Below are 12,855 nucleotides of genomic sequence, written 5' to 3'. Positions count from 1 at the left end.
GATATTTGGGGCATGAGGAACTGAGAATATGTGAGGAAGATAATAGGAAGAGCATGTGGGGGGAAAACTGAGGTAAAAAGTGAGGGGAGGTACCTGGGACAGGTGGAGAAAACTGAGGTAAAATGTAAGACAGAGGTGAGTAGCAGATAGGGAGAACCAAGGTAAAATGTGTAGGAGGAGCAGATAGGGAAAACTGAAGTAAAAGGTGAGGGGACATATTTGGGGCAGGGGGGGAAACGGAGGTAAAATGTGAAGGGGGATACCTGGGGCAGGTAGGGAGAACTGAAGTAAAATGTAAAGTAGATAGGAGGAGTAGATGGGGGAAACTGAGGTAGATGGTGAGGGGAGATATTTTGGGTAGGTGAGGGAACCAAGGTAAAAGATGAACTGAGATGTTTGGGGTAGGTGGGGGAAGTGAGGTAAAAGGTGAGGGAGAGATAAGAAGGGCAGATGGGAAGAACTGAGGTATAATGTGAGGGAGATAGGAAGAGCAGATAGGGAAAACTTAATAATAGGATTTATTTATATGTCGCCCAATCACTGGGAATCCGGGCGGCTTACAACAGAGGGGATAATAGATGGTAAAAGGTGAAAGGTAAAAGGTGAGGGGAGATATTTGGGGTAGGTGGTGGAATGGAAGTAAAAGGTGTGAGAGAGGTAGTAGTAGATGGGGAAACAGGTAAAATGTGAGGTGAGAGGTAGGATAGGCAGGTAGTGTGAACTTAGGTAAAATGTGAGGAAGATAGGATAGGCAGGTAGTGTAACATGAGGTAATACACAAGGAAGATAGGAACAGCATGTGGGGAAAACTGAAGTAAAAGTTGAGGGGAGATACCTGGAGAAGGTGGGGAAAACTGAGGCAAAATGTAAGGCAGAAGTGAGGAGCAGATGGGGAGAACTGAGGTAAGAAGTGAGGGGGGAATATTTGGGCTAGGTGGGGAGAACTGAGGCAAAATATGAAAAGGATACCTGGGGCACGTGGGGAGAACTGAGGTAAAATGTGAGGGAGAGTTAGGAAGAGCAGGTGGGGAAAACTGAGGTAAGTAGTAGGGGAGATATTTGGGGCAGGAGGAACTGAAGTAAAACAACTTGGGAGAGATGTAGGATAGGCAGGTAGGGAGAAGTGAGGTAATATGTGAGGAAGATAGGAACAGCGTGTGGGGAAAACTGAGGCAAAAGGTGAGGAGAGGTATCTAGGGCAGGTGCGAAGAAGTGAGTTAAAACATGGGGGAGAGATATTTGGGATAGATAGGTAAAAATGAGGTAAAATGTGAGGGAGAAATAGGAAAGTTGGTGAGGAAAACTGATGAAACATGGGGAATTGGTGGAGGACCAGTTGGGAAGAATGAAGTAAAATGTGAGCAGATAGGAGGAGCAGGTGGGGAAATCTGAGGCAAAAGGTGAGGGGAGATATTTGGGGTAATTCTGATTGTTTAATTCTTTCTTAAGGGGTGACATGGCGTATATGTTTGTATGATTTTAAATGTTGTACGCCGCTTTGATTGTTTTCACAAAAAGCGGGATATATATAAATAAAAATGTGTTTAGGACTGGGGAGAGCTTTATGTTGCCTTCTCAGTATTATTAAACTTCAGGGCGTTAGAAACCCTTGCTGGCTTACTGCAAATCAAGCAGAGATGTACCCATTGGTCTCCACCTATTTTCCACCCACTTCTAAAGTAGTGCATGGCAAGGGATCTGAAGTCAGGCACAAGCAATATACAGTGAACCCTTTTGTGCCCACTTGCAACTTTCCCCACCTTCTTTCCTGGAAACCTGCCATGGACCAGCACTGGCCTTGCACCGCCGCTTTGAATAACACTGATCTACAGTTCAAAGATGTAGTCGTGTTAGTCACTTAAATCAGTACGAAAAGAGATCTTGTAGCACCTTTAAGAGTAACTGAAAGAAAGGGGTTGGTAGCATGAGCTGTCGTAGACTTCAGCCTACTTCCTCAGATTCGTTTGATGGATCTACAATGGCCAGATAGTGCTCTTGCCATAAGACAGTAGATGCCTTGCAGAACATTGTTGAGAATGCTTGGTAACGTAAGGCAGAAAAGAGTAACACCGCATTAGAGAACATAGAGCTGGAAGGGATCCCTCAAGAGCCATCCAGTCCAACCCTATTCTGCCATGCAGAAAGAAACAATTAAATCCCTCCAAACAGATGGTCATCCAGCCTCTGTTTAAAAACCTCCAAAGGAGGAGACTCTACTACATTCCAAGGAAATCTATTCCACTGTTGAACAGCTTTTACTGTTAGGAAGTTATTTCTAATGTTTAAATGAAATCTCTTTTCCTGTAGTTTGCATCCATTGCTCTGTGTGTTAGTCTCTGGAGCATCAGGAAACAAGCTTGCTCCATCCCCAGTAGGAGATCGTTTCAAATATTGAAGCATGGCTATCATGTCGCCTCTTAATCTTCAGTTCCTCAGGGTAAGCATACCCAACTCGCTAACCCGCTCCTTATAGGGCATGGCTTTGAGACCTTTTGCCATTTTGGTTGCCCTCCTCTAGACATGTTCGAGCTTGACAATATCCTTCTTCAATCGCGATGCCCAGAATCATAGGAGTTTATCATACGAAGGAGTTTGGGAGTTTATCCCGTGAATATCCTGGGAAAATCGCACAATTACACAAAATGATTGCACACAACGTTGCACAAAACCCACCGTTAGAGTGGTTATAAAGAAGCATTAATGTGCATCTTTTTTCTTTGGGGATTTCAGCGACAATGCATTTCTGATATCACTTTATTTGTGCAATTGCGTGTGAAAATCATTCGCGCAGTTACTCGCCATTTCCACTCCATTTGCAGGATGCTTTAAATGCGCTTTAATCTCTCTTCAATGCCGAAATTGGCCCCAGTGTGATAAACTCCATAGAGTTGGAAGAGACCCCAAGGGCCATCCAGTCCAACCCCATTCTGCCACGCCATGAAACCCCAGAATCCCAATGCATTGAGCCATGGCAGTTAAAGGCGAGTCAAACTGCATTATTTCTTCAGTGCAGATTGGGCCTAAGAGTCTAAAACATTTACATGTACTGCTGTATCTTGTTTTTAGATCCTAGAGAACCACATAGTTGTAGACAGCATCTAGTCTTCTTAGGACATAATCCATATTCTGATCCACATAAACCATTTCGCAGAGCATCAATAGGATGCCTAAAGAGTGGTACTTCAGGTGGAGGCTGAGAGGAGACTACTACTACTTGCTTCTGCATTAGGCAGCCTTGGGTTGCTCGCCAGAAGGGGTTCCTATCGCATACACAGGTTTTGGGTTGGAGTCCTGGATGATTTTGACTAAGGTGGCAAGAGAACTGCCAAGGAGAAGACGGTGTTGGAAAGTCAGGGGGATCTATCAAGGAAATAAGGGAAACTAGATGGTCCGTAGAGCTAAGCTTGGAAAGATACTGGGGGAAATCTGTTACAAGACATGGTCAATAAAAAGGAAATTGCACGGTGTAGTGGTTTGAGCATCGGACTATGAAGAACAGGGTTTAAATCCCCACTCAACCATGAAATCCTACTGGGTGACTTTAGGCAAGTCACAATCTCTCAACCTCAGACGATGGCAATGGCAAACCCGCTCTGAAGAAGCTTGCCAAGAAAGCCCTGTGACAGGTTTGCCTTAAGCGCCGCCATAAGTTGGAAGCAACTTGAAGGCAAGCAACACACATAACCCATGTTTATTCTCAAGACAGAGGAGCATTTCCAAGCCGTAATAAAAGTGACACCCGCGACCCAGAGCTGTGTTGGGCTCAACATTTTATCCAACCCACCACAATGCTAACCAAGAAATTATTTCAAAATGACGACACATCATGCCCAGTTTTTAGGTCTGAGGAGTGCAAGATCCTTTAATCGGGTTTTCAATCGGACCAAAGTCAAGGAAGCGCAACCCCTACATCATGTGAGACGCTTTGCCTCTTACTCTCATTGGACGGCTGATTTCAAGAATGCGAGGGCTAGGAACATATTCGAGAGCCGCTCTGGAGATCCCGGGTGGACGGGGGACCTCAAAAGCGTAGACTCGAGGTTTGGAGAGTTCGTGAAATTTTTCCACTCCAACAATGGGACCATGGATGCTTTTTCTACGTATCTCTGGAAGGGCAAACCAAAAGAGAAGAATTTGGAACCAAGTTCAGCACAGACAGCCCTTTCCTAAAGAGGGAAACACTGGAGGTGTAATGCTTCTATGTAGGCCTCCGTTTATTCCGCCCCCCGCGTTGTTTCTGATCAGAAATGTTTTGCGCCTATTTAAAGTGCTATCAAAAACCATGGATGGGAAATAATGGGGTGAATATACACCCCACATGGATGGTATATTTCTCCTATGCCATTTTGGTTCATTTCAACTTTTCTCTCTCTCTGCGTAACCAAGATCCCCCCCCCCAAATATTCTTTATTTACACTCCTGATAAAATACATTCTTATTTAACCCATATTCTTTGCAATGTTATTCTTTGCCATTCCCTCCCCACTCCTTCCATAACCTTTTCCTCTTCAATCCATTAAGTCCTCCTTTACATCATCATTATATATTCCTCTTTCTTTCTTCAAAATCATTCTCCATCACACTAATCTATATCCATTATTCTTTCTTCTCTTAGAACTATGTCTCTTTTTATGTTTCATTTGCCATACATTTTTAAGAAACTCTCGTTTCCCATGATCTAGGCAACAAAACTCCTCATCTCTCTGTTTCTAATCGCAGTTTGACCATCTCTTTCTGCAATACTTCAACAATGGATCCCATACTGCTTCTCCTTATCTCTCATTAACATTGTTAATTTATCCATTTCCATTACATCTAAGGCTTTTAAAAGCCATCCATCAATAGCTGGGGTCTCTGGCTCTTTCCAGTGTTTTACGTAACCAAGATTTTTATAGTGTTTCAAATAAGGCGTGACTAGAGAGGATCTTGGCGCAAAAGAAAAATACACTAAGGGCAACGAAGGCTTCTGGTTTCATGTCTCTTTAAATACAATTGTGTGTCCAAATACAATGTTGATAACAACCTTTTTTCTCAGCTTGGAGGCAGAGCAAGTAGTTTAACTTTCACTGGAGGAACTGAGGATAGTCTAAAAGTATGTCTTGCTGTCAAAGTTACTATCAGAGGAAACTACCTGACTTCTGGGGGGGCAAATGTGCCAATGCACATCTGAAGTGGTGCCCTGCCTCTCGGTAGAGGGGGAAAGCCTTTCAAGTAGGCATCTGGGATGATTCCTTATGGGAACCGCTTCCCCGCTTGGCTGTGGAAGGGGCATCTTGGGAACCATGTTAGCAATGCACAGAAGCCCTTGTGTTTGTACAGCTCTGTTCCCAGGCCGATGGTCTGAAAATGGGAATGCGCTTCATTTAAGGAGCAGCATGGGACAGCACCCCCATACCAGAAGCTCCCCAAGGAACCACAGCTAGACTGGCATGAAAAGCAAGTTACAACACTTAAGGAGAATGATAACACAAGTTGCTTACCCCTCGAAGGGGATGCCACATGCTTTGGTTCAGCTAGAGCAATGATCCGTGGCGTTGCAGTAGCCGTCAGGGCTCCTTGACTCACCTAAAGGAAAGAATGCAACACTTCTATGAAAGAGCTTGGTTTCCCCATCACTGTTTCTGCATCAAGCAGAAACAGACACCACCAAAGAAAGGAATTAAAGGGGCACACAGAGATGGTACCTCTGCCAAACACAGTTCGGGCAACCAGCCAAACGCTGATCTCTACACAGCTGATAGAGACACCGCACCAATTAATAAGCAAGCAAAGTGACAGAGCAGCTTACAGCTCAGCATTTACTTAGGAGTTTATCACACTGGGGCTAATTTCAGCATTAAAGGGAGATTAAAGCATGTTTAAAGCATCTCGCAAATAGAGTGAAAATGGTGAGTAATTGCACACGCAATTGCACAAAGAAAGTGATATCGGAAATGCATTGTCGCTGGAATCCCGAAAGTAAAAAGATGCACTTTAATGCTTCTTTGTGACCACTTTAATAGTGGATTTTGTGCGACATTGTGTGAAATCGTTTCATGTAATTATGCGATTTTCCCAGGATAGTAACAGGATAAACTCCTGATCTCCTTCGTGTGATAAACTCCTTAGCAAACCAGAAAAAGTTCATTCACAAGTTTCGGGTCCAGCAAGAGAGTTATTCAATATCCAAGACAGGTAGACAGTATCCAGCGTCCACAAACACAGTCCAGGTCAAACACACAGGTTCAGGAACATGACGGAGAGCAAGGTAGGCTAAATAATCTCTGAAAACTACAAATTTATAGTTAACACTGCTGCTGCCTAATTTATGGCTGCTTCCTATAGATCCTCTGAGACTTCCCCAAGCTCTCCCTCTGCTATCTCTGCTTGGTTAAGGTCGGTAGAGGTAAGTTGTTTTCTGTATCTGAATGGGCAAGACTCTGCCAGAGCTGGTTTCCAGCAGATCCAGTGCTTCAGTCTTAGAGTCAAAGCCCATTTCCATGTTCTGAAAGCAGGGCATCACAATACCAACCAGTTTTTATACCACAAAGAAGAGCTGTACTGGACCAACCAATGACTTTACTCATCTATCACCCTACTTCTCACATTGGTCAACCAGGGAAACACGCAAACATGCATCCCCCAGAGCATGGATGCCATAGCAGTTTCTCACTCATCTTTCCCATCTGACCAATTCTTAGCAAGTCACATAGTGCTTCTGATTCAGCAGCTAGCCGTTCTAGTTGGTAGTCATCAGTATCCTTGTCCTTCATGAATTTGTCTAACCTCCAAGTCAGTGGCCATCCCCACTTTATGTGGCATCAAACTATGTGCTGTGTGAACAAATCTCTCCTTTTCTTCTGTCCAAAATCTCCAATATTCAGCTTGACTGGATAATCTACATTGGTTTATGAGAAAGTGGAAAGAAATAGTTTTATATTTTTCTGTGAAACTCACTGAGTAACCTTGGGCATCACATGCTTTCAGCTTCAGAGGAAGGCAATTGCAAATCTCTTCTGAGTCAGAAATGACTTGAAGACAAACAACATCAACGCATGATATCCAACTTCTTACTCATTTTCTGAAATCATTCCACTTTTCTGCCATCTTCCTTTGACACACCTAGCTCTTTCCTGGCTTCTGATCTATTTAAAGATTGTAGTACAGTGGGCCGTTGGTATCCCCTGTGTTTGGTTCCAGGACCCCTATGGATACCAAAATGTGTGGATGCTCAAGTCCCACTACGTACAATAGATAGTAAAATGGCATCCCTTATATAAAATGGCAAAATCAAACTTTGCATTTTGGAATATATATATATATATATATATATATATATATATATATATATATATTCAAGCCATGGATGGTTGAATACATGGATGCAGAATTCATAGCTACGGAGAGCTGACTGCAATAATTTTCACAATAATGTGAATTTGCTACAACGGACATAAAACAGTCTGCCAATATGGTTCAACAACAAGGTGCTATGGCATCTCAAATGCATGGAAGCATTATACAGTCACCATTGTCCTACAGCAAAGGAAGAAGCTGGTGAACAATCCACATACCATCAGAGACCGGGGCCGGCTTAATTCCCAGACGTCGGCGTAATGGCGAGGCTGTGCCAGTTCCTTCAACCTGGGCGATGCCTCCACTTTCAGAGCCGCCCGCGAGACTGGCCACATAGGAGTGGGCCTGGATTTGGCAAAGAGAAGGAAACAGCAGCAACTTACAAAGACTGAAATACACTACCCAAAGTATGCATTGTGACGAAACTTTTATTAAGCCAACCAAAAGATGCAAAAATACATCCCATTAGCTTTCAAAGATTTTTTCATCAGGCAAAAATGGCAAAAAGCAATGTAGCAGAAGCAAGGCAGTCCTCTTAGAATCATAGTCTGCATCTTCTTAAGATGATCGCTTAAGGTGGCACTAAGGAAAAGCCTACACTGATAACAAAGTTATTCCACCCTGTCATGAAGTGATGGAAACAAAAGAAGTAATGGATTTTGTTTTGTATCCATGAATTTATCTATTGGGAGTAAAAACACACAGAGTTCTCTATAAGTTTATCATACGAAGGAGATCGAGAGTTTATCCTGTGAATATCCCGGAAAAATTGCAAAATTACACAAAATGATTTAACACGACGTCACACAAAACCTGCCATTAAAGTGGCCACAAAGAAGCATTAACGTGCATCTTTTTACTTTCGGGATGCCAGCAACAATGCATTTCCGGCATCACTTTATTTGTGTGATTGTGTGTGATAATCATTTGCGCAATAACGTGTCATTTTGCGTTTTATTTGTGGGATGCTTTAAATGCACTTTAATCTCTGTAATGCCAAAATTTGCCCCAGTGTCATAAACTCCTACAAATGGTGGCTAGGATTCCTGGAGGGCAGAGCATAGCAAAAAAGTCTGCAGGTTGAACTACTCTATATCTCTTTCGCTTTCCCCTCTCCAGACTCATTCTGCCACTGCACCTCACCCATGGCTAGTAGTAGAGAGCAGGGGAAGGATCAGAGAAACATATAGCGACGTCCCTGTAGGCAGACACAAAATGATGGTATCGTCTGCTGAGATCTACTAGTGTTTTCCAGAGGTCTCAGTGGACAAGTGTCTGGCTATGTTACCGTATTTTGCATCTGGCTATAGGAACACAGCCAGACATGTCTTCAGTTCTTCCCTTCACCAGCACTGAATGGCCAGTGTGTGTATAGTGGCTAAATGGTGGTTTTGGTTACTGCAGAGTAAGGAAAATAACACCAACCTTTGCAACGTACCCTAAAACATACACCAAAAGAAAAGCCCACACATGAAAGCCAACCTGTTCAGAGAAGCATTCCCAGGCACTGCGTGACTATTATTTGCTATCTGACGTTTTTAATTTGTTGCCTGTTTCATTGAACTCTTTCCTGTATTGTTATGTATCATATAGATAGATAGATAGATAGATAGATAGATAGATAGATAGATAGATAGATAGATAGATAGATATTATTTCTTAGATTGTATGCCATGGACAGGTATTTTATTGTTTGTATGTACAGCGCTGTGCAAATCTACAGCACTATATAAATAAAGCATGATGATGATGATGATGATGATGATGATGATGATGATGATGATGACATAAGTTGGGCTTAAACCCATATATGTCACTAACAGGATATTAGCTGGTCTGTCTATTGGGCAGAGTGAGGTATCCACCACCTCAGTCTTTGCAAGGACTTTAAATGTTTGGCAGACAGAACTGTATCTTACCTGATCTGTCCTGCAATCCCTAATTTTAACTTCCCACATTCAAAAAGGTGTGTGGAGGATCCTTGTGCACCACCAGCACTGAGTCAACTGCAAGTGCAGTCACTTTCTGTATATGGAACCAGGAACTGGGACACATGTTGTGCTTTGCTTCAGGCACCAAGACATCTTGGGAAGGTTCTGACTGGCCTACCTTTTTATGGATAGATTGGTCCACCTATTTTCCGCCCCAAACTGGTCATGTTCTCCCTCACCTGTCTCCTCTGAAGTCTGCATTCACCTTCTTAATTTGTGAGAGCTCTTCCTGCCTGGAAGTTAAGACTGCAAAAGAAAAACGGGGAAGGGAGAATCATAGAGCTGGACAAGATTCCCAAGGACCACCTACTCCCAACTCCCTGCCAGCGCAAGAATCCAGAGATAAAGTAACGCAACAAGTGGCCATGCAAACATCTGTTGCAAATCCTGCACTGGAAGAAAGTGCATCACTTTCTGGGCCAATCCATTCCACTATCAGGCAGTTCCTCCTAACATTTAGTCAGAAGGGTCTAGAGCAGTGGTTCCCAAAGCAGGTGTATTGTACTTCTGGAGACAGAAGAAAGATCTAAGGGGTCAGTGAGGGAAAAGGGGGTAGAAGGGGGCCTTCAGTCAAAGAACTGGAGTGCAAGAAAGACCAGGGGAACCAGTAGCATTTAGCTGCTTAGCCAGCTGCTCGGTTGCTGCTCCCAAGGTGACTGGGTGCAAAAGAAGCAGCAACCAAGCAGCCAATTTTCAGTAGCGACTGAGAAGTGTGTTGTCCATGCCAGTTTTTATTGCAAGAAAAAGGCACAGGGGGTACTAGGGTTGTCACCCAAGAGGAAAAGGAGCGGTAACTCAAAAGGTTTGGGGACCACTGGTCTAATGGGATCTCGTTGCAGACAGACGCCTTTCCCCCTTCTTGACCATGTGGGAACTGGGGATTTAGGGGTGCACTTTGCCCACCCTTGGATTCATGGAAAAAGGGAATGGAGAGAGATAACAATTCATACAGTCTAAAAAGCCATTCATTCTAACTACTTGTCGGAATGGTTGGAAAGTTCTTGTAAGCTCTAGCCTGCAAAGCCACAATTGTTTCAACAATTAAAGCTCTTTCCTTATAAACAATCAGTTCCCAAAGGCTTCTGGAAACAAAGTCTTCACCCACCACCAAAAATGGAAGAGGCCAGTCCAGCCTCTCTAGAAAGAGAATCCCAAAGCCCCAGCCTTCCCCATGAATGTCCCTGAAAGGTGGGGGGGGGGGGGCAGAAAGAAGGCCTTTCCCTGCAAGATCTCAAAATCCAGATGGGCTCATAAGATGTGTTTACACACATTTACACACACCTCCTTTGTTAGATCTTCCTTATTATTGAAATGTTATATTCTCTACAACTAAGTGTCTAAGGCTCAATGACTTTGCTAGGGGCTGCTCCTTGTGATATGACCCTTGAAACATCACCAGGACCTGCCACCTAAGGCAACAAGGTGATGTCCCTAGGTTTCAAATTTTGGCCCTGAAATCTCGGGGATAGTCAGAACCTGGCAACCCCATAACTGGACCTGAGCCATATAGGGCTCTATAGGCTATGACTCTAAAACCTAGAAATGGCAAGGTATACCTTTACCTTTTATAAACAACCTGTGACCTGTTAACTACGTATAACTAAAACGATCCACCACTTGCCTGGAACGGTGAACCTGGGCTGCTCCTTGGGTATTTTATCTACCCAGTAGACAGTCGGCCTACAGAGGAGGACAGAGAGTGTTAAATGATGTATTATAGTATATCTTCATGTCAATTTATCTACCTTTCTGTTCCCTGCTTACAGCACGACCAGCACAATACCAGAACCTGAAAAGGTTTCCGAAAATACATTTTCCCTTGTGCATTGTTTTCAGTCAGGGATGGGGATCCCATACCCTCCAACATTTCACACACCAGGACCAAGACACGTGTGACCAAGCAACACCAGAGTGTGGTCAAGACAGCAAAAGTTTTAATGGGAAAGAATAAACAATCTGTGAACAGCTGCAGCGGTTTGCTTTTGCCTGCGCAGACTGGGAAGGACAAGATTTTGCCCCATGTTCTCCTCTCCCCACTGCTGAGTTAACTGAGTGCAAACTACTTTGAACTCATTTTGCAGCAGTTGAAGCAAGTTGAGGAGAACTGGGAGGAAGAGAGAGAAACTAGGACTTTTTAAAAGCAACTGAGAAAGTGAGATGGCAAAGGATTAATCAGGGCTGTCTCAGCCAAACAGCTGATGGGTATGGTGTCCTGCAGTTTCCAAGATCACACAGAACTTATTGGACTGCAGGACCAGGCAACCTTGGTTAACATCTTTTATGTACACTATTACATTCATTAGATTCACACCTTTTGCAAACATAGCCAATGGCTAAGAAATGCTGGGAGCTGCCAAGCCAACAACATCTGGAGGCCCACCCTTGCTCCAGATGTTTTTGGGACATTCACTCTCCTCAGCCGCAGCTGGTATAGCAAATAGTAAGGAATGCTGGGAGTTGCAGTCCAACAAAATCCAGAGAACCTAAGCCTTACAGGTTTGTTTGGTGAGGACATTGCTGGAGGCCTTCCTGGTTATTCCATGTGCTATCATTTTTTGCATTATTTGTTATATATATATTTTCTTACTTCTTTGCATTCGAATAAAAGTCCTTAGAAATGATGAGTTAATGGCATAAAGCATGAAAAACGTGACTCAAATATATCGCCAAATGTCCTGTAGACTGAGTGGAACAAGTAAATTGAGGAAATCCTGTGGCCCTCCAGATGTTGTAGGACTGCAGCTCCCTGCAGCCCCAGCTGTAAGGAATGCTGGGAGTTGCAGTCCAACAAAATCTGCGCTCCCCACACTGGTGATGCACCAATAAAGTGACTTGGCACCACATACTGTTCAACTGTGGAGAGGAAATTTTGTATTAAATCTACAGCACAGAAGGCCCTTTCCCAGGTCCTTCCACAGCATATTCCTCTGATGGATGGGACACAGAGGAAGGGCTCTTCCAACAGGCCTTAAATCTCAGGCAGATCCATATCCAGAGGCACTCCTTCAAGTATTGAGAGTAGAAAGATGACCTACCCTACCATCTAAAACCATCTATATGAAGAAAGTGAGTGTATCTGAACAAAATCAAACCAGGCTCTTCTCACCTGCAGAAGAGGAGCTGGTGGTTAACCTTTGGCTGGGCAAGGATACTGATCCGGTCTTGTTTCTGGTTCCATCCTGGAGTCATCTGTCACTTGCATAACCAATTCCAGAGCCCTTCTGGTCAAAATGGTAAAATATATTCTCGACCAAGGATTGGATTACCGCTACCATCTGGCAGAAATGGCACACTGATATCTTGCAGTGTCCCGGGACTAAGAAGGGTATGTAGGGTGGTGGAAGTTGGGCAGAATCATCCGAAAACCTGAGGAATTGTGTATCTCAGTTGTGGCTGTAGCCAAGATCCAAATATAGCGATCACAGTTTTTGTCGGTACTTTATGACACCAGCTGCAGAAGAAAAAGAAGAAAAGTGGGAAAATGCACTTGATCAGAGTTTCTGCGAGCTTTGCTTCTTTACAACGTTCT

The 12,855-nt window shown here is 43.7% G+C and overlaps 1 protein-coding gene across 1 annotated transcript; it reads right to left on the bottom strand.

The window, feature by feature from the left end:
* Nucleotides 1-3,866: 3,866 nt before the first annotated feature.
* SPMAP2 (sperm microtubule associated protein 2) lies at nt 3,867-12,515 on the bottom strand. The gene is made up of 6 exons (XM_089536872.1): nt 12,433-12,515; nt 10,948-11,006; nt 9,506-9,572; nt 7,554-7,680; nt 5,481-5,565; nt 3,867-4,106 (listed from the first exon to the last, which is right to left on the bottom strand). The coding sequence occupies exons 1-6, from the start codon at nt 12,513-12,515 to the stop codon at nt 3,907-3,909; spliced, it is 621 nt and encodes a 206-aa protein (XP_089392998.1). The 3' UTR covers nt 3,867-3,906.
* Nucleotides 12,516-12,855: the final 340 nt, after the last annotated feature.

Source organism: Sceloporus occidentalis, unplaced genomic scaffold (assembly GCF_023333645.1).
Source record: "Sceloporus occidentalis isolate IW3139 unplaced genomic scaffold, rSceOcc1.0.p SCAF_8, whole genome shotgun sequence".
NCBI lineage: Eukaryota > Metazoa > Chordata > Lepidosauria > Squamata > Phrynosomatidae > Sceloporus > Sceloporus occidentalis.
This window is presented reverse-complemented; position numbering and strand designations above follow the sequence as displayed.